Consider the following 21,927-nt stretch of genomic DNA (forward strand, 5'->3'; position numbering starts at 1 on the left):
TCCTTGGGACGTCCCTACCCCACTGAAGTTGAACTGTAAAATGGTTAAGGTTAGCTTATGGTTAAGGTTAGGGTAAGGGTAAGCTTAGGGTTTAGGGTAGGGACGTTCCAACGATCCCAGTTAGCATGGACCCAATTGAATCTCAGCTAATGAGTACGAGCAACGCCAGGAAAAAGGTTGGTGGTTGTATTCCGGTCCTGAAAGGGCCGAATCACTTCTGGTTTTTGTTTCTACCTGGTAGTTAATTGCACTCACCTGGTGTCCCAGGTCTAAATTAATCTCTTATAAACCAGAAGTGTTTCTGCCCTCCAGGACCGACATTTAACAGCCCTGGTACGACAACGTTGGTCGCTAGTCTGATGAAATACAAAATCTGACACTACAACAACTACAGACAGACAAGAAATGCAGACAGAGCAATATTATGATAATAATAGAACAATTAAAATGTTTTACAATCCAGAACATTCTTGTACAAATGACAGAGCAACTATTTTACCACACGTGTTATAGGCACCATGAGTCTACTTTGCAAAGGTGGAGAGGAAGGTTTTCTACTTTCCCCTTATTCCGATCAATGTGTAGGTTATGAGTAATGAACTTGGAGAAATAAGGCGATGATAGAGTCGGCAGACTCATTTATTGGGGAGCTTTATTGGACTCCGGGTATGAATCCTGACCACTCATTAACATGCCAAGCCTTCCTCTACTTCAACAGTGTGGTAAAACAGTTGCACTTCCATCTGCAGTGCACCCAAAAACAATGAAAACATTTATTGGTAAAATGAGTAATTATCAAATCTCTTGACCACTTGCACAGTCATGTCGGGACTGAATCCATTTGCACAACATATGAAATCTTAACAAGTTTGACCAAAACATATTGTGATTTATTTTAGTGGATTTTAGGGTACTGAAACTTTGACAGTAAAATAGTGTGATAGTGTTGCTTTTCTCTTAACCAATGTGATTGTGAACTATCCATTTGAATATTCAATATCATATACAGTATGTTCCAAATGGCAATCTGCTTCCAGAAAACTGGTTACTGGAATGCTAGCGTCAAACAAGGAGTATGTCAATGTAAAAATTAATGTAAACTGAACAAAAATATAAACGCAACATGTAAAGTCCCATGTTTCATGAGCTGAAAAAAAGCTTATTTCTTTAAAATGTTGTGCACAAAAGGTATCTGTGACCAGATGCATATCTGTATTCCCACTCACGTGAAATCCATAGATTTATTTATTTATTTCAATTGACTGATTTCCTTATATGAACTGTAACTCAGTCAAATCATTGAAATTGTTGCATGTTGCATTTATATTTTTTGTTCAGTGTATATAACTGTATGTCGTCATCAGAGGTGAGGACAGGGGATGACAATTAGCCTAATCTTGATCCATCACCTTATCACTCTATCCATTTGTCCAATCACAGCACTCAGAACATAAAGAATCTAATTGGACAGGCCATTCCACTGCACATAGATGATTTTACTTAATTGCATGTCATGCTCCGCCTCCTACGTCATATATCAAACTTGAACCGTGACCTCAGAATCCATTCATACCAATTTACAGACATGGATAGGCAGTCGGGAACATTTTCATTTTCATGAAATGTTCTTCTTCCAAAGCTTTCAGACAGGACATAAATGAAGAGTTAAGAGCGCGGGAGGATGAGTGTTTCACATTAGAACATGTATCGCTGACTTGGGGAGGCTGATGGTTGTAGATGTAGAGTGACATATTGGTACTTATCAGGATATCGCCAGACAGAGCTGACTAGGTGAAACATCTGTCGATGTGCCCTTGAGCAAGGCACTTAACCCTAATTGCTCCTGTAAGTCGCTCTGGATAAGAGTGTCTGCCAAATGAATAAAATGTAAAAATGTAAGAAGCCTACAGCACTACAGTGAAGGAGACGACTGGCACTTTGTCCCTCGGTGACACTGCCTGTTTGGAATGCCCATCCAAGGAAGTCAAACAGAGTGAAATGTGTGGCGTAAACAAGCCTAGGGGTTGATTATGTAAACATGAAAGGCAGTCCATTCTCCTTTTGGCCTCCAGCAATCATAAACTCACTCCTTCTGTTCACTCTTCCCTGCGCTGTTTATTTCTGCCACAACCACGTACAAACTCCACCAGTTCCTCTCTCCCACTCCCTCCCCATCTGCCTCTCTCAATCTCTCCCTCTCTCTCCCGCTCTTTCTTTCTCACTGTCTTGCTCTCTGGCCCGAGTCAGACGGCATGCGGTCAACCTAGCAGATGCTTCCCAACATGGCAACCCAACGGGGAAAAACTCAAGCTGGCTCCAAAGCAAACAGAACCTGGTGGAGAGTGCCCAGGATACTTTTGTTGGGGGGCAATTACGTTTAACTAAATCTGATCATGAAATCAGCCAAGTAAGTAACTAGCTAGTCTTTTTAAGTAAAAGACTGATGGCAAGCTATGTATAATGGTTTTCTTTCCCCTATAGAAAACCACATCCCGTCATCTTATCGCTGGTCAAGGAAAACTAAATATAGCTGCCAAATTATAGCATCGCAAGAGAAAACAATACAGAGAAATAGCAGCCGAACACCTCCAGAATGCATCTTCCTCCACTGTAAAAGTTCAGTGGTGTTCTACTTGGGGAATGAATGAGGCAGTGATGCCAGTCATCATTGCCCCAACAGTACCCCAAGCTGGGTGGCTGGTTGTAGCTTTTTACACTTGAGTAATGTGAAAAGCTTGATATGCGTTTGCAAACACTGATCAACAACTGAAAAGGTGAATGGGTGACTGGCCAGCCATCAGTTAGCTGATGCAATGCAATGACATGGCTAACCATAGTCAGCAATACGATTACATGCAGAGTACCCCTGCCTATCACACGGATTGGAGGCAGGAACATTACATTGCATCATGGGTGGCCAATCCTCCTAGAGACCCAACAGGGCTGCAGGTTTTTGTTCCAGCCCTGCTCTAACACCTAATTCAGCTAATTAATGACTGATAAAAAGCTGCTTAGAGCAGAGCTGGAGCAAATGCCTGCATGTACCTAGTAGCACTACAGGATTACAGAATATCATTCTAATAAGAAGGTGTTCTGTACAAACACTGACTGGACAGATGCTCATTGTACAACAGATTTAGCCAACATGTTTTAAATGTGCAACCAATTCCATTGTACAACTCAGAAATCCAAAACTGGCAACCCATGGAAAGACAGTCTGTGCATGAGCATGCATTAACACCGCCCTTGTAAAAAGGTTAAAAAAAACCTTTACAAGAAATGACAAAGCAGCTAAAGGCACTGAATATGCAAATTAAAACAATTAGGCTAATCTTGCCAGAGCATTTCTCGCAATACCACAACATCAAATGAGTGCATTGTTAATTTGCCTTGTCAGTAGAGAGTTGGTTTGAGGAAGTACAGAATTACCCAGTCGGAATAAATCAGTTTCATATCTCACGTCAGAGTACATGTATAGGGAAAAGGAGATAGGGAAAACAGAGTACATGTATAGGGAAAAGGAGATAGGGAAAACAAATTGCATAAGAAACACTTTCTACCTCTACAGACCACTTTAGAGAAGGTTGTGATCAGCACACTTTGTCCTCTCACAGTTGGAGTCCTTGAAATCCTTTGGTTCAAACTCCTAGTATGCAGGCTTAATTAGGACCCAATCAAAGATGCAAACAGACAAAACAAACATTGACATGTGTGGATGATAAGTATCTGTTAACTGCCGTTCAACTGCTTTATGAGTGAAGCAATGAGCTGCCAGAGTGATGATCAGTTTGGAAGGCAGCCAAGTTTCCTGATTAGAAAAGAAGCCAGGGTAGGAACGCAGGTGGTCACTGCCCACTTCGAGAACAAAGTGTATTGTCCATGACCTCTACCTCTCCTTGATATCTATCCGTGACACTAAAGGACACATGCAGCAGTTGCAGGGATGCATCTTATAGTGCTTTTTTTTATTTAAGAATGTGCTTGGTAACACTACAGTATTCAGATGTGTTGTTACATTGTATTGAAGTAAATTCTTTGTAGATTTATAGTAATGGGGTTGAGCAGGTAAGAGCAACAATGTTGGAGGGAATGTCAATTCAACGGTGTACGTTTTTATATAATGGAAATAGAATCACAATAACATTTCAATTCTGAGATCAAAAGACCACCCAGATTCATCCTGATTGCGAATTTAGACAAAAAAAGCTGACATGTCACAGAAAATATTTGCTTTCTGCTCGACTTGGTAGGCTACAGTTTGGGTACGCCAAGTGCACCATCAGCTGAGTGACAAATCAAAGGAGTTTGAAAATCAGTGTGAAACAGATCTACTCAGCACCACTGGGAATATAGATTTTCGCTGTTTTTGACACACTGTCAGTCAGTGGTGGAAAAAGGACCCAATTGTCATACTTGAGTAAAAGTAAAGATACCTTAATAGAAAATGACAAAAGTGAAAGTCACCCAGTAAAATTCTACTTGAGTGAGTCTAAAAGTATTTGGTTTTAAATATACTTAAGTATCAAAAGTAAATGTAATTGCTAAAATATACTTACAGTGGGGAAAAAAAGTATTTAGTCAGCCACCAATTGTGCAAGTTCTCCCACTTAAAAAGATGAGAGAGGCCTGTAATTTTTATCATAGGTACACGTCAACTATGACAGACAAATTGAGAATTTTTTTCCCAGAAAATCACATTGTAGGATTTTTTATGAATTTATTTGCAAATTATGGTGGAAAATAAGTATTTGGTCACCTACAAACAAGCAAGATTTCTGGCTCTCACAGACCTGTAACTTCTTATTTAAGAGGTTCCTCTGTCCTCCACTCGTTACCTGTATTAATGGCACCTGTTTGAACTTGTTATCAGTATAAAAGACACCTGTCCACAACCTCAAACAGTCACACTCCAAACTCCACTATGGCCAAGACCAAAGAGCTGTCAAAGGACACCAGAAACAAAATTGTAGACCTGCACCAGGCTGGGAAGACTGAATCTGCAATAGGTAAGCAGCTTGGTTTGAAGAAATCAACTGTGGGAGCAATTATTAGGAAATGGAAGACATACAAGACCACTGATAATCTCCCTCGATCTGGGGCTCCACGCAAGATCTCACCCCGTGGGGTCAAAATGATCACAAGAACGGTGAGCAAAAATCCCAGAACCACACAGGGGGACCTAGTGAATGACCTGCAGAGAGCTGGGACCAAAGTAACAAAGCCTACCATCAGTAACACACTACGCCGCCAGGGACTCAAATCCTGAAGTGCAAGACGTGTCCCCCTGCTTAAGCCAGTACATGTCCAGGCCCGTCTGAAGTTTGCTAGAGTGCATTTGGGTGATCCAGAAGAGGATTGGGAGAATGTCATATGGTCAGATGAAACCAAAATATAACTTTTTGGTAAAAACTCAACTCGTCGTGTTTGGAGGACAAAGAATGCTGAGTTGCATCCAAAGAACACCATACCTACTGTGAAGCATGGGGGTGGAAACATCATGCTTTGGGGCTGTTTTTCTGCAAAGGGACCAGTACGACTGATCCGTGTAAAGGAAATAATGAATGGGCCATGTATCGTGAGATTTTGAGTGAAAACCTCCTTCCATCAGCAAGGGCATTGAAGATGAAACGTGGCTGGGTCTTTCAGCATTACAATGATCCCAAACACACCGCCCGGGCAACGAAGGAGTGGCTTCGTAAGAAGCATTTCAAGGTCCTGGAGTGGCCTAGCCAGTCTCCAGATCTCAACCCCATAGAAAATCTTTGGAGGGAGTTGAAAGTCTGTGTTGCCCAGCGACAGCCCCAAGACATCACTGCTCTAGAGGAGATCTGCATGGAGGAATGGGCCAAAATACCAGCAACAGTGTGTGAAAACCTTGTGAAGACTTACAGAAAACGTTTGACCTGTGTCATTGCCAACAAAGGGTATATAACAAAGTATTGAGAAACTTTTGTTATTGACCAAATACTTATTTTCCACCATAATTTGCTAATAAATTCATTACAAATCCTACAATGTGATTTTCCGAATTTTTTTTCCTCATTTTGTCTGCCATTGTTGACGTGTACCTATGATGAAAATTACAGGCGTCTCTCATATTTTTAAGTGGGAGAACTTGCACAATTGGTGGCTGACTAAATACTTTTTTCCCCCACTGTAAGTATCAAAAGTAAAAGTATAAATAGTTTCAAATTCCTTATTTTTTACGGATAGTCAGGGTCACACTCCAACACTCAGACATAATTTACAAACGAAGCATGTGTTTGGTGAGTCAGCCAGATCAGAGGCATTAGGTATGTTCTCTTGATGTGTGTGAATTAGATAATTTTCCTGTCCTGCTAAGCATTCAAAACGTAACGAGTACTTTGGGTGTCAGGGAAAATGTATGGAGTAAAAAGTACATTCTTTTCTTTAGGAATGTAGTGAAGTAAAAGTAAAAGTAGTCAAAAATATAAATAGTCAAGTAAAGTACAGATACCCCAAAAAACGACTTAAGTACTTTACACCACTGCTGTCAGTTTACTAAAATACAATGGACAACTTGGGGTAATCAAATAGTGAAAACCATATTCCTCGACCTAAAACTGTCTACAAAGTTGTGGTCCTGGGTACAGTAAATGGGTATTTATTATGATGGCAGCAGAATATGCATGTATAGTAATCTGACAAAGAAGTAATTAAAGATCACTCCTCGAATGCTGTGCCAAATTCAGTGTTACCAATGTTAATGTTTCACTTTCAAATCGTATCATGTACCATATAATCAATATAATATCATAAGACATTAAATGTTTATAAACCAGACTAGAGAGGCCAGTAAATAGCAACATTTTTGTTTTAGTATTTCAAACTAATATAGGCCACATTACAATAAAAAGGAAAGACCAACATTTTCGGACTAATTAGTCTACAATAAAAACTATATAGGACGCAATGGACGAAACCTCCAGTGTTTCTATTCAAAAACAGCTGTTCAAATTGACAAGACAGGTAGGCTAGCGCTAAGTAGCTGTAGAATGTATACTAAATACGTTACATTTCGTTCCTATAATATCGGAGAAGGCAAAAGTACAAACATGACTCATTCAAAATTGTATAATTTAGCAAACGTCTCCATGCAAAGCACTTTGAGGTCAACCCACGCCTCTGACACGCCAACTCCACCGGCATGCTTCAACTAGTATCAACATATCAACCCAAAGGCTATATAATTAAACATGCCAATACTGTCCTACCAGTTGAACGCCCAGCAGCATCCACTCGGGCAGAAATGCTTTCCACTCTCTTCGTCTTTGAATCCATGGTTATAAAAGTCGTTAGTTTAGTTTGAGTCGCGACCGTGAGTAAAGGAATTTCAGCACTGGAAAGTTGATGCTCCCTTGCCAACGAGTCCGTGCAGATTCTGCAGAAATCTTGCGCATGGCATTTTCCATGGGGCGCGAGCACACGACACATCAAAACCTCAGTCAGCTGCAATAAGCAAATGAGTCCATTTCTAAATTGGAATCAGAACCGGTTGTTTGACATTACTTCTTATTATGACGACTGTCTAAGTTCTGATTGTATATGGTTTTATCCAAATGAGAGAATTGGATCTGTTGTTTTAAAGATTAGCCTTCTCATGAATCTACATATGATATAGGTATTAGGCCATATGTGCAGAAGAATAGCCAGACAAGGTCAAGCAAAGTAACGTTTTTTCTCACTGTACATTCCAAATATCCTGTGGTCTATATAGGATCCTGTATAGGATATGGAAAGGTGACTCAAAAGGAATACTTTCTTCCTTCTGTTGACACAATGCAGGATTTTAATGGTACAAAGTCAATTGTTTGCAGGTAGCCAATAACACACACACACACACACACATTTAGTCTGCAGTTCTTGGTTTCACCATACAGACCAGCCCAAACAACCTCAGCACAATTATCTTATCCCGTTCATTACAAATGCACAAAATAATCACAATAACATTTCAATTCTGAGATCAAAAGACCCCCAAGATTAATCTTGATTGCATGTCAACAAATTTAGACGAAATTTGGGCACACCAAGTGCACCATCAGCTGAGTGACAAATCAAAGGAGTTTGAAAATCTGTGTGAAACAGATCTACTCAGCACCACTGGGAATATAGATTTTCGCTGTTTTTGACACTGTCAGTCAGTGGTGGAAAAGGACCCAATTGTCATACTTGAGTAAAAGTAAAGATACCTTAATAGAAAATGACAAAAGTGAAAGTCACCCAGTAAAATTCTACCTGAGTAAGTCTAAAAGTATTTGGTTTTAAATATACTTAAGTATCAAAAGTAAAAGTATAAATAGTTTCAAATTCCTTATATTTTTTACGGATAGTCAGGGTCACACTTCAACACTCAGACATAATTTACAAACAAAGCATGTGTTTGGTGAGTCCGCCAGATCAGAGGCAGTAGGTATGAGCAGGGATGTTCTCTTGATAAGTGTGTGAATTAGATAATTTTCCTGTCGTGCTAAGCATTCAAAATGTAACGAGTACTTTTGGGTGTCAGGGAAAATGTATGGAGTAAAAAGTACATTATTTTCTTTTGGAATGTAGTGAAGTAAAAGTAAAAATATAAATAGTCAAGTAAAGTACAGATACCCCAAAAAACTACTTAAGTAGTAATTTCAAGTATTTTAACTTAATTACTTTACACCACTGCTTGGGGTAATCATAGCTATGAAACTCAGTTGATAGCAGAACTTGTTGACACTTTGCCAGAAGTGTACCGACCCTACCACTACGCTTGTTTTAACTGCACTAGGGTCTGAACTCAATCATGGTTACATTAAGACACTGTGGAGCTGGTGCTCAATGCAGGGATGAGATATGCCCCTGTACTCCAAATTAGAGGTCTTCTCAGATCCTGAAATTCAGATCCGAACTGAATTGGATCCATGAAATTCCCATCCGAGATCGAAAGGACCCATTCATTTTTCCCCCAAATCATTACCAGGTCGGTATCAGACCTAAATGGATCCCAAAGATTAAAAAATAAATCAGATGTATTGCCACGAAAGCTAGCAAAATTGTTTTGACTTCTCTGGCAGTGAACGTTAAAATGTCACATTCATTTTCAGATGTATCTAAAATAACTGATTTGTCAACAATACATAAATGACATCCCTAATTTAAAATGTTGTGACAAGGGATGGGGTGTATGGCAGAGGCATAGACATGTCTCTCTTCAGAATGCGCTCTTTGTCTCCCACTAATTAGTGCGCATTCATTATTTCACTGTGTATATTGTTTACCCTTTTAATTCATGTAGATTTTTTATATATTTTGCTTGAGCACGCATAGAAGTAGCCTACCTGGCCTGTGCGCAAATGTAGGGCAATAGGCCTAAAAGTTACCATTTGGTGATGTCTGATCGTATTTCTGATTAACTCACCAACTCTTGAGCTGCGCAGCTTCTCAAAGTATTTTTTCATCCCCTCACACAGAAAGTCAACAGTGTTTTACATCCATTGCGAATATTTCCTCACTGTATTTGAAAACTATTTCCAACACTCTCCTTCTTAATAGGCCTAACCCTCTAGGCACACACTGTTTGAGTCAACATTGTTTAACATATTGTACAAATTTCAATTCGTACAATATGTTATGAATTTGCAAAATGTATGATATGTTACGAATTCCAATTTGTCGTGGCTAACACTAACGTTAGCTAGGCTAGGGATTAGGGTCTAAAGTAAGGGTTAAGGTTAGGGTTAGCTAACATGCTAAGTATTTGCAAAGTATCTAAAAAGTAGTAAGCAGTGGCAAAATTAGCTAAATTGCTAAAGTTGTCCGTGATGCGATTTGAACATGTAACCTTTGGGTTGCTTGATGTTCGCGTTATACGCCCACCCATTCACCGCGACCAACTACCCTCTTTTCGTTTTTGCTTTAAGCAACCTGTCTTATGTAACCAAACGTAACATATCATACTAATTTGAGTGTCTCAGATTTACGTCTACTATGTTACGTCTATGAAACCAGGCTGTTTTAAAGGCTATTTTCTTCTTCAAAATATAATTTCCGATCTGTTCAATTTTTTTTCACACAGATCCGGGGTCCATGGCCACCGAGTGTGAGCCGACATGGGATCTGACAGTCAGCTACAGAATTTTGGATCCGACCCAGTTGGATACCGGGTCGGTTCTCGGGTAATCGGGTTTGTATATATTCGTGAAGACCTCTACTCCACATTTTACCTTTATTCACACTGCTCCATCGAAAATATTGAAATACTGCTAGTTTTCCAGGAAAACTGTCCTTTTTGTCCTCATGCTAGCTAGCAGTAGGCACTGCAGCCATTATGGAATGGCACGTCACATTGAACAACAAAGGAGCTGATTGGCTGGCACTGCCATTCCAAAATGGCTGCGGTGGCTACTGCTAGCTAGCATGAGAACGAAAAGGGCAGTTTTCCAGGAAAACTAGTAGTAGTTCAATCTTTTCGATGGAGCAGTGTGGATAAAGGTAACATTTGGAGTACAGTGGCATATCCATCCCTGCATTGAGGTATGTTTTCCGACCCATATCTCGTGCCGGCTCCACGGTGTCTTAATGTAACCATGATTGCGTTCCGACCCCAGGGCAGCTCAGGGTAAACAAGAGTAACGGTAGGGTTGATATCTTTGTGAAGACCTCTACTACAATTTTGACCTTTATCCACAGTTCCATCGATAAGGGCGGCAGGTAGTTTAGTGGTTAGAGTGTTGGGCCAGTAACCGAAAGGTTGCTCATTTGAATACCCGAGCCGACAAGGTGAAAAATCTGTTGATGTGCCCTTGAGCAAGGCAATTAACCCTAATTTGCTCCATTGGCCCCGTACTACTATGTCTGACCCTGTAAAACAACACATTTCACTGCACCTATCCAGTGTATGTGACAATAAAAATTGTTGTAGAAGGGATGTAATCCATTACAATCCTGATCACACATTACATTAAGCTTATATTTTCATATCCACAATACATAACCACAGCACAACGTATGAGCTAATATTGACTTATATGGGGGAAAGCATTGGAGCAAATGTCTACAGTTGCAGTTACTCATTTCTGACATAATAATGAATAATTGTCTTTGGATGATTAATTAATACAATTGCACAATCTATTATGCAAATAGGAAACATTAAAGATGCATGATGCTTATTGCCGAAATGCCCCCAATCCACCCTACATGGGTATTAACGGATGCAAACGCAAAAGGAAGTCCAAATCAATCTATTCTTATACACTCTCCAATCATACTGTGATTCACATGAATACATGTTATGCGAGGGAGGGTAAGGAGTGGGCCTCATATGAAATGCAAAATTCAGAGGAGATTCACACGTAAAATATTACAACTAATTAGCCCTGGCTAAATTCACCCTGTACTATCTGAAAGGGAAAGTCACATTCAATCAACATGTTTTTGACAAAGTACCACGAGTTACAATGTTTAGAAGATTGTAGAAAGTAATGTAATAGAAAGAGCTTACATGACTCCCAATCCTGTATGAGAGAGAATAATATATGTTCTCGCAACACAATTCTATCTGAACATTCTACTGTATAGCATTGTGTAGGGTTGCAAAATTCTAGTAACTTTCTCAAAATTCCCCGGTTTCCCGGAATCAGGAATAAACAGGAAATCCGGGAATCCTCCAACCTGGGAATTTCGGCATAGTTGCCTCCTGACACCACCGGTAATCCCTGTATATAGCCTCCCTGTTATTTTATTGTGTTACTGTTTTTTACTTTAGTTTATTTAGCAAATATTTTCTCACTCTGCACTGTTCGTTAAGGGCTTGTAAGTAAGTATTTCACAGTAAGGTTGTATTCGGCGCATGTGACAAATACATTTCATATATATATATATATATATATATATATATATATATATATATATATATATATATATATATATATATATATATATATATATATATATATATATATATATATATATATATACATACATACACACACATACTGTATATACATTATTAGAAAATACCAGATTTAGAATGTATGATTCATATTTTACATTATAAGACAATGGCTTGACACTGGCATAATCATTAGAAACGCTGGTTGCTGATTTATATTTGAATCTATATTTCAGGCCTCTGAAGTTGTAGGTAATTAGGACGTTCCAGGTAATATATTAATTTTTTACAGTTTGAGCCAGCTAGTTGCGACTAGCACAGATGGCATGACTTTGTAGAAGGTATCAATTTTTATTCCCCTGGCAAGTTTCCACAACAAAGCCAGATGCTTCTTCCAGGCATGGTAGGCAACAATCGGAAAATGTAAAAGATCCATCACTTGTCTGACATTTGCAGTCCTTCACCTCCCATATGAAACAGTGGTGGGTCACGCTCTTAGGCTACTCGATGACTGTCACATCTCATTATGGCAGTCAACATTTGAAGTTTCTCAACAACTTTTTTTTATTTTTACAGTCGAGTCCTGGAAGCATTGGATACCCTTTGCTGAGTTCTAAACACACATTTGGGAAAGCAACCGACTTAATATCTGATCTTTAATTAATCAATTTTTGCCCAAGGAGTTGTCGGCATGATTTCAAAGCAGATTGAATCAGCCTGTTGGTTGACTTGATCAAGAAATGAAACAGAAAAGTGTCAACCTCAAGTGAACTTTCTAACAGATGGGATCGACTCCTTGAAACCAAAGGTCATTATTTGAAGATCACTCTTCTGACTGGAGGGAATCACTGAAGCCAACACTAATCAAGCCATAATTGCTCAATACATTATTCAAAGGCCTTATTACGGTTTGTCATTTCCAAGATGGCTGGGTAATATATCGCTGCCCGCCTGAAATATGCTTTGTAATACATCATTAGCAGAAAATCAGAGTGATGGCTTTCCTTTCTTTGCCGTAGCCTTTGTGACTGGGACAGTTACAGATAGTCAATCTTTTTTTATGAATCACTTTGAACATTACATGACCTTTACGCAACAGCTCAGAAACGGACAGGTTGATAAGTAACAGACGCAGTATGTCAAACAAATGTCAACATTTAAGGCAGATCCTCCTGCATGGATTGCCCTAAGGCCCCCAGGGGAATTACTAATCAATGGGTTAGGACCGTCGCTGATATCAATACATGACAACTGACAATACGATTCACCTAACAGACTAAAGGACGGCAATCCGTCTCTCTCCAACACGTTGCTTTGCAAAGGTACTGGTCAGTTGTCGAATCATGCTCCTGTCCCCCCTCCTCACTCTTTCCTAACAGGGATTTACAGCTGTGAATAGCGCTGATGGTCTGCTAGAGAGAGAGGTCTGCATTAATTATCCCCTCCTCTCATTGCCAACAGTGACACGGACTCCGCCGTGAGAGTCAGCTGTCAATTACCACAGGCGTTACCAGTGGCGTTACCAGTGGTCCTCTGTAGCTCAGCTGGTAGAGCACGGCGCTTGTAACGCCAAGGTAGTGTGTTCGATCCCCGGGACCACCCATACACAAAAATGTATGCACGCATGACTGTAAGTCGCTTTGGATAAAAGCGTCTGCTAAATGGCATATTATTATTATTATTATTATAAATTAGATCCAGACCAAGACCTCAACCACAATTAAAGCATGGACTCTCCAGGAGAGCATCTAAAAAGAAGAGGACACAGTTCACCAAAAACCCAATTACGAGCTTGTGAAGGTAGCTACCAACAGCGAGAGATCTTTTGAAAACCAAGACGCTTGGAGTCACCTTTGCACTCCTCTCGAAATATGTCAGTCAAGGTTAGACGAGAATAGGGGAATGAGAAACTTTCAATTAGGTGAATGGAATTAGAAACGTTTGGTTTATTACACTGAAAAAAACTAGAAAATAAAAAAGAACCAGCCCAGTGGATATGCACAGGGCAACGACACAGAACATGCAGTTTCACGTCCAAAACCATTTAATTAAGATTAAATGATATAAAAATAGACCATTTACAAAATGTCTACTACAGAGACAGACCAGTGGCATCCAAAACACACACTTTCACAAACTCAAAATAGTGTAACTATTTTTAAGATATATTTTTTTCAAGAACAATTTTTTTTAAACATTGTACAATCTAAAAAAATAACAATAATAGAAACATATATTTCACAGTTGAAGGGAGAGAGCACATGACATGCAGTCTTTGGTGCAGAAAACATTCGCTACACGGTAGTTTCGTGTTTCCATAGGCCAGTTTTTATGTTGGCCGAGCCCGAGCTCTCTGTATTGATTATGGGCACGATCTGCCCATTGTTTTTGAGCGTGCCGTTTTGTGTAGCCAGGTTGAGCCCGTACGACTTGGGCTGGCCATCCACCAGTTCTGTGTTATTGGGCTGCTTTATGCTACTACTGTCTTTACTCGTAACGGAAGCAGAAGTCCCAACCCCCTCACCTTCTCCTCCTTCTCCACCGGTTCCTACTGTTATTCCTACACTTCCACTTCCAACTACTCCGATAGCCCCGTTGCCCAGGGCGCTAGTGCTGCCCCCTCCCTTGTCAGCGTAGCGCGAGCGTCGGGGCAGGGACGTGCTGGCGTCGCTGCTGTCCTGTTGCATCTGGCTCTGGTGGCGCTCCCTGTAAGCCATGTAGGCTGCCCGTCGGCTGCACCGCGCCTGCTGACTGTCGTGGTGTTCGTGGCGATGCCGCCTGTGGGGGGCGCTCTGCAAGCTGCCATCCACGCTGGTGGGTACGTCATATGCGTACTCACGCAGCACCGTGAGTCGGCTGGCCCGGTGGGCCCGCGCCCTGTTCTTGTGATGCCGGCCCGCGTGTCCGTTGGCGGCGGGATTGTTGTTGTTGTTGACAGGCCGGAACTGCACCTCCACGGGCGCCACGTGCATCTTGATCTCGTTGTCCACCGAGTGCTCTGTCAGGCTGTTGTCCAGCAAGGCTGCCCCATTGGCGGGCAGGGGTAGTAGGGGCAAGGATTTGTTCTGCGCTGCCTCTGCATGCAGATTGGTCAGTTTACTTCCCTGGGTGGAGTTTCGCACACTGGGGCCACTCTTATTGGTGCAGGATGACTCTGCGCTGCTGTGGGCGCACTTGGCCGCATCGCCATTGCCCCCACCAACCGACCCAGCCGCGGACGCCGTGGACGCCCCCGGCAGCGGCAGCAGGGCGTCCTCCTGCGCAGAGTAGGCCCGTCTCTCGGGGCAACAGGCCTGGGCCCAGTGGCGCCTCATGTCCTGGCGGTTGACGCAGTGATGCGCGATCAAAAAGCCACCCAGAGCCAGCGCCACCATGCCAAACAGGCAGGAGAACACCAGGTCAGCCGGCCTCTCCTGGGACACGGCCATGGCGCCAAACACCCACAGTGCTGCGTAGAGCCCCAGAGCCGCGGCCACTCCCAGGAGCTGCAGCGCGAACGTATGCTCGTTCTCCAGTGCTGACAGGGACATGGCATGGGGAGCCGACACCGTGGAGGACGAGGCGTCGTGGGGCTGGAGGTGGAGGAGGGCGGCCGGGACGTCTCCGGCATCGCTGCCCGCTACCGCCAGCCGCTGTTGCTCCTCGGCGGGTTCCTTGAGTTCATAGCGGCGCTCGGGGTGGCGTCGCAGCTGGAGGAGGATGCTAAGGAAGTACATGCAGTCCACGAAGACAATGAAGCCGACGGGGCCGTAGAAGGCCCCCAGGCTGGGCTCCCACGCCATCCAGCAACTGAGGAGAGACACAGAAGGGTAAGGCATCAGTACAAACATACAGTCAATATTTATGTAAATGTGGTACACACGCACAATATCATACACACAAATGTATTATGCAGATGTGTCGATATATCAGCTGCCTTCAGCAAAAACATACGTTGGCAATGAAGCCATAAGACACGTATGACATGACAAATCTTTGCCCGATGAGTCACTGGATGAGTCAAGTGTCAGCCATTCAAGTGGTCCACAAACCTTTTCAAAATGATAACAACTTCAACGTCGTTTCATGGTTGACTCAACTCTTATCTCATTAAATCAGGTAAAAACACACATGCACGCATTGAGTCTCTTTGTTTTAAACATCCTGCTTTTCCCATTCTCAGAGTATCTGTTCCGGAACATTCCACAGGGCGGATTCCATTCGTCTCAGTAGCTGCAAATTAATTAAACTCCAAAGACTTCAGACAGATACAGGACCAGATTTCCAAATTACAACCCAAACAGCTGCCACCATAAAGAGAGAGAGAAAGAAAGAGGGAGAGAAATAGAGAGAGGGAAAGAAAGAGCGAGAGAGAGACAGAAAGAGAGAAGAGAGAACACAAGAACAGAGAGAGGGAAAAAGAGAAGAAAGAGATAGATAGACAGACTAGGAAAATGGCAGCAGACGTGAGGTGCCGAGACACGCTATAAATAGCGCTACCCAATCGGGCTCTCAGAACTTCACAGGGACTCAGAACTTTTCCTACCCCCCCTAAATATTTGTTATTTACATAAAGCCACGCACACGCATTCTGGCCAGTCGATAACAAAAAGCGATTTCTCTTGGATCTAGTTTTATATATACACAAAGCCTTCTGTCGATATAAAACATAACATAATTTCCATAAACACACACTGTAGTATAAGAACTAATTGGTTTCCATACAATGTGACAGTAAACTGGCACTACTTACTATGGTGCGTTGGTTTGGCTACCGTAGTTCTTGATGTTGGCGGCTGCGGTTATGCCACAGACGATGATCGGTATCCCTCCACCTATTAGGTAGAACCTGGTAGGAAAAGGTAGTGGGAAAAGAACTGAGTAGGACCTGCTTGGGATCAAATTGGTGGTGAGCTGGTTGCAGAGGTGGTATGTGTGATTCAGGCCTCTATACTGACACCATGTGGTGGGCATTAGACCAACACAACACTAACCAACCTCTGTCTCTCTCCACAAGTCACTGAAATAAGAGAAACCTAATAACATAATAGTATTAGCAGCTCCTTGTAAAGGGAGAGAAATGCAAAATGTGATTGTACAGCATTTCAACTGATCATCGTCCACACACTAAACAGTTAGTCTGACTCGCTATAATGACCAAGCCTTTTCATAACTGTGCATTGTGGAAACTGTAGTATTTTACCTCAGCATGGGTCGTGGAGGGGGCGGGGGCTCGTCCAGCTCTTCGTAGCGCTTGGCCTTGCGGGTCACCTGCTTGTAGATGTTCCGTGCCGTCACGCCCACCCACAGAGCTGTGGCCAGGGTCGAGTAGTGCAGAACGATGCCCACCTGAAAGAAATCACCACCAAGCTCAGTCACGATCAAGATCCCACTTTAAACAAACAACTTCATTCTGAAAATGTTCAGTGCGCAAAAACGGTATGAGTGTAATAAGTTTCATGATTTTATGAAAAAGTTCAAGATTTGTTGACATATTGCCTGGACTATAGAAAGGCTTTATAGAGCACTCATAAATTCTACATAAGCACTACATAGATGCTTCAATTATGAGCAAAATACTACGCATTCTGAAAACTCACTTCATAAAATGTTATTGTACCAATTGTCAGTTTGTAAAATTCCTTGACAAAGTAGAGACTAGTTGTAGGATATCCTTTATTCCAGGTGGAAAACCGTTCTTTTCCAAGATGTTCTCTACCAGCCGGGCCCTTTGTGTTCAGGACAATGAATAAATGAAAGAAGCCAGTGCAGATCAGCAGGGGGTGCTACACTGCCTTCAGCTGAAGTACAAATCTATGCTTCAGAGAAATAAGACTGAGTCCCGTTTCTCCACCCTTCTCCCAAAGTGTGCACTTCCACAATGATGGAAACGGCAAGTGTGCAAGTGTACACTTTGGGAGAAGGGTGGAGAAACGGGACCCAGCCAAATGTACCTCCTCCACAACATCTTGAGATCCCCATATAATTGTGAGATGCTTTTAGCAAGGGAAGGCAGGTTTGGCAGTCTGGCTGTCAGCCTGGTAGGCAGATAGGCTGGAACACCAGGGGGTTATGGTGGGGGGTAGGGGGGGGGGGGATACTCACAGCTTGGCACACGCTGGCGTAGCGCGTCTGGTTGATGCCAACCACGAAGACGCCGCAGGTGAGGAAGATGTGGAGGCAGAGGTTCACAAGCATGTGCCAGAACTTACGGCTGATCCGGACAGACCTGGACACGCAACCACATAGAAATAACATAGTGAGAATAATATCAGGGAATAAAATATAATGTCTATTCGTATGTTTGATTCACTCAAATTCTGTTGCTATTTTGAACGGGTTTGGAGTGGTAGAGATGTGCTTGTGGAGGGGTGAAAATATAAGTGGAGACTGGACAGTATTGGTTCCCAAACTTCCTTGCATTGTGACCCAACCAATAAGAAACATTCTGGCCTCAAATCTTATGCTGCGACCTGAAAGCGAGTCACAGTCCACCATTTGGTAATATACACTGTATTAGATACAGTACTAATAGTAAGATGTGTACTTGGTATCTTACGCACTTGGTATAAACTGTTTTAGATTCTACTAGCAGATAGAGCTGTTACCTGTGGTGGTATATGTAGCTGATGATGATGGCCAGTAGACAGAGCAGCAGGACGATAGCTGTGGCGTAGATGACTGGGTGGAGAGGCTCAATGCTGGGAGAGAAATACTCCACTCCAGTAAGATCCTGTGGGATAAACACATCAAATGTTAGAATGTCATCACTTTAGACAATGTGTCATACAATAACAAATTAACCCTGAAGAAAAGGTACGCGCCAATTTCGTCAACTCAGGAGATTGTCATGTGGTTGAGCCATAACTAAACAGGTAGTGTTTATAAAGCGTGTGAACTGAAAGAGATGTTGAGCTCTTGTCTTGAAAAGGCTAATGTCTCAAAAAAAAGTATGGTTGTCACGATATCAGTATCCTACTACTGAGAAGTATCATGGCAAGAAAATAAAACAAGAAGCGTACTGCATTTACTGAGGAAATTAGTCCTAATGTTGGAAACAAACAACCTTATGTTTTCACCCATAGTCACATTTGTTCATTGAGTTTAAAGGCCATTAAACCCCTGGCCACCCACCATGAGCACGGCGTAGTTGCTGAGCGAGTCACAGGAGAGCGTGGTGAAGTTGTCGTGGTGCCGCAGGAGACGGCAGCCCTCGCTCTGCCAGCCGCCCTGCCCGCCCAGCAGGCTGAAGTTCCAACAGGCGGGCACGGCGTCCGAGCCGTGGGCAAACCTCCGCAGCGTGGCGTTCACCGGGACACGCAGTCCGCGCAGCTGGAAACCCTCTGACCAATCAGAGAGGGAAAGAGAGCGAGAGAGAGAGATGAGGAGAGAGAAAGAGACCGAGAGGTGTTAGTCTTGTCGGTCAAATCATGTTCTGGTGCTTGTATTTATTGATATTTTTTTTGCTACATTTTCTAAAATCCACTGTAAGACAAAATATATTGCCATTTCACACATAACTGATGGAGAATAAAATGTCCTCACACATTTTTACTACACACAACTCAACTTTTTAAGCTTTCTCGTACAATATAAAATGTCAAATTACAGATGGATCCCTAAATCAAAAGTCTTTGCAAGCTTTAATCATAATCTATTAATTAAAACTACATTTATGTTGCCCAAACTGCAAAATTCACTCTTAAAACAAGTCACAACAATATCTTGAACAAAACCATCTAATAGTCTACTGGTACAGTGGGGTCCATGTCAGACTCACCTATCTTGGCCAGGAGCACGGGGGTGGCCACATTCCTCCTCTTCCCCCCGTCAGCCAGCAGGGTGGAGTTGCCCGTGGAGGGGAAGAGCTTGCCGTTGCGGAAGGCCAGCAGGTGAAGCTTGTAGACGTTATCGTCGGCCTGGCCCAGGTACTGAGAGAACAAAGATGGGGGGAGCTGCAGGGACGCCTCCACTATGGTGTTCTAGGGAGAGACAAATATTATTTGATTTGATTTGATTTATTCTTTATTTAGTCCCATAGAGATAAAAAGTATGATTGAGTGTACAGCATAATGTGGGATTCTTGTTAACGTTTTAGTCTACAGTTCATTGTTTACTTGGCATTTAGTTAGAAAAGACATGGTTAGATAATACATGGTTGTATGGTAAGCTGTCCTTAGGTTAGTGCTATGTGTGAACCTCACAAGACAACACACCTCGTTTTGAGAAAACATTTGAAGGGGCAATGATGGCGATATCTTAAATGAATGATGCATAATTTTCAGTCTACATATTGTTAAGGCTAAGGGGACCTGTTTCAATGACCATGACCGCTTCTGCTTGCTCTTTGCATTCCTGGATACTGACCTTAAGAGCGAGGCTGGACAGGGTGCTGGTGACGTTACACTTGAAGCTGAGCTGGCGGTCAGGGTTGCCGTCCAGGTCTATGCGTGGGCCCAGGTCTCGGAGAGCCATGCGTTCAGGCATCAGCTTCTGGAACAGTGTGCAGGTCATGCCGTTGAAGCTGCTCGCCTTGATGGCGTGGGCCTCCAGGGCGATGTTATGGGAATTCTGGGAACGAATTATAGGAATAAGAGAAATAAAAATACACGAGGTCAAATAAACAACAATAAGATCAGATGTGCTTTTATATTCCGATAATGTAACACGCCTACAAACGCCGTCTCCCAATGACATCAATGCATTTATGCCCCGATGCAGTTTAGGATTCGGTAATATGATCTCATAATTTGCTGTGATCTTACGGTGGAGTAGGCCTGGGTTCCGCTGGCTAGGCGGTGTACAGCGATCCTCTGGAGACACTCCACGATGCGGGAGCAGGCCCTGGCCTCGCGCTGAGCCATCCACAGCACCCGCTCATCAGCATGCATCAGATTACTGGAGATGTCCACCATCACGTCCCCCAACTGAGACAGAGAGAGAGAGAGAGAGAACAGGGTTAACAGACACACCAAGACACCACAGAACGACACACAGTTACCTGCACATACACACAGGGCCACACACAGGCACACGCATACACCAGCCATATCAATCGAAACAATGGAGTGCTTTGTTTTCTTCTAACACTCAACGTCGTCTTTATTATCATCACTGTGGAAATACCTGAATTTGAGCCTTCGGTTCAGCGCTATCTCCATGAGTGCTGACGGAGTGCACAGGTCTCAACCAGGTGCAACATACAAAGCCTTCCCCAATGAGCTCAAACTCAAAATGTTGTTTTTATTATAATAACTGTAGAAATAACTGGATTTGAGCCTTCGGTTCCTCTCAGCGCTATCTCCATGAGTGCTGACGGAGTGCACAGGTCTCAACCAGGTGCAACATACAAAGCCTTCCCCAATGAGCTCAAACTCAAAATGTTGTTTTTATTATAATAACTGTAGAAATAACTGGATTTGAGCCTTCAGTTCCTCTCAGCGCTATCTCCATGAGTGCTGACGGAGTGCACAGGTCTCAACCAGGTGCAACATACAAAGCCTTCCCCAATGAGCTCAAACTCAAAATGTTGTTTTTATTATAATAACTGTGGAAATAACCGAATTTGAGCCTTCGGTTCCTCTCAGCGCTCATCATCTCCATGAGTGCTGATGGAGGGCACAGGGCTCTTGACCAGGTGCAACATTCAAAACCTTCCCCAATGAGCACAAACTGCCAGGTGTGAAACCCAACAGACAAAGAAACCTGACCCGGCCTTGCTTTGCAATCCCCCACAGCTCGACAGGAAAAATCCCCCATTCCAGATCCTATCTTATTCACTTTCATTCCGATTCCTCTGTGGATTTAAACAGGACAGGGTTGCTTTGTATCAACTATGAGGAGCATAATAACATAAAGGGTCCAAATATCAGCAGTAAGCTGGAGATGCATACAGTGTGTGGTGTGTTTACACCTCTGTCACTTGCACTCACAGTAAACATACACATACAAATACTACTACCTAGCTCTACTTATACCTTTATTTTGGTTCTGACCCTATTTCCTCTCATTACACCTATGCCTGAAGTCGTGCACGTGGGTGTTACTGTCCTCTCAGA

The 21,927-nt window shown here is 42.6% G+C and overlaps 2 protein-coding genes across 2 annotated transcripts in view; both read right to left on the reverse strand.

Moving 5' to 3' along the window:
• The window catches only part of LOC311132248 (Kv channel-interacting protein 4-like), a gene marked incomplete at both ends in the record, with an annotated part of 300,291 nt that extends 292,894 nt beyond the window's left edge, over window positions 1-7,397 (reverse strand). The window contains one exon of the mRNA XM_084165477.1: window positions 7,236-7,397. Within this exon, the coding sequence (XP_084021603.1) occupies window positions 7,236-7,302 (67 nt within the window). The remainder of the gene's footprint in view (window positions 1-7,235) is intronic.
• A 6,415-nt stretch (window positions 7,398-13,812) lies between these two features.
• LOC311131998 (adhesion G protein-coupled receptor A3-like) overlaps window positions 13,813-21,927 on the reverse strand; it is a 49,401-nt gene continuing 41,286 nt past the window's right edge. Inside the window, exons 11-19 of the mRNA XM_084165161.1 lie at window positions 20,635-20,796; window positions 20,237-20,440; window positions 19,650-19,851; window positions 19,004-19,212; window positions 18,478-18,602; window positions 17,975-18,098; window positions 17,073-17,218; window positions 16,623-16,718; window positions 13,813-15,679 (exon numbers count right to left, since the gene is read on the reverse strand). Of these exons, the coding sequence (XP_084021287.1) occupies window positions 14,185-15,679; window positions 16,623-16,718; window positions 17,073-17,218; window positions 17,975-18,098; window positions 18,478-18,602; window positions 19,004-19,212; window positions 19,650-19,851; window positions 20,237-20,440; window positions 20,635-20,796 (2,763 nt within the window). The 3' untranslated portion in view covers window positions 13,813-14,184. The remainder of the gene's footprint in view (window positions 15,680-16,622; window positions 16,719-17,072; window positions 17,219-17,974; window positions 18,099-18,477; window positions 18,603-19,003; window positions 19,213-19,649; window positions 19,852-20,236; window positions 20,441-20,634; window positions 20,797-21,927) is intronic.

Source organism: Coregonus lavaretus, assembly GCF_964263955.1.
Source record: "Coregonus lavaretus genome assembly, chromosome: 7".
Classification (NCBI taxonomy): domain Eukaryota; kingdom Metazoa; phylum Chordata; class Actinopteri; order Salmoniformes; family Salmonidae; genus Coregonus; species Coregonus lavaretus.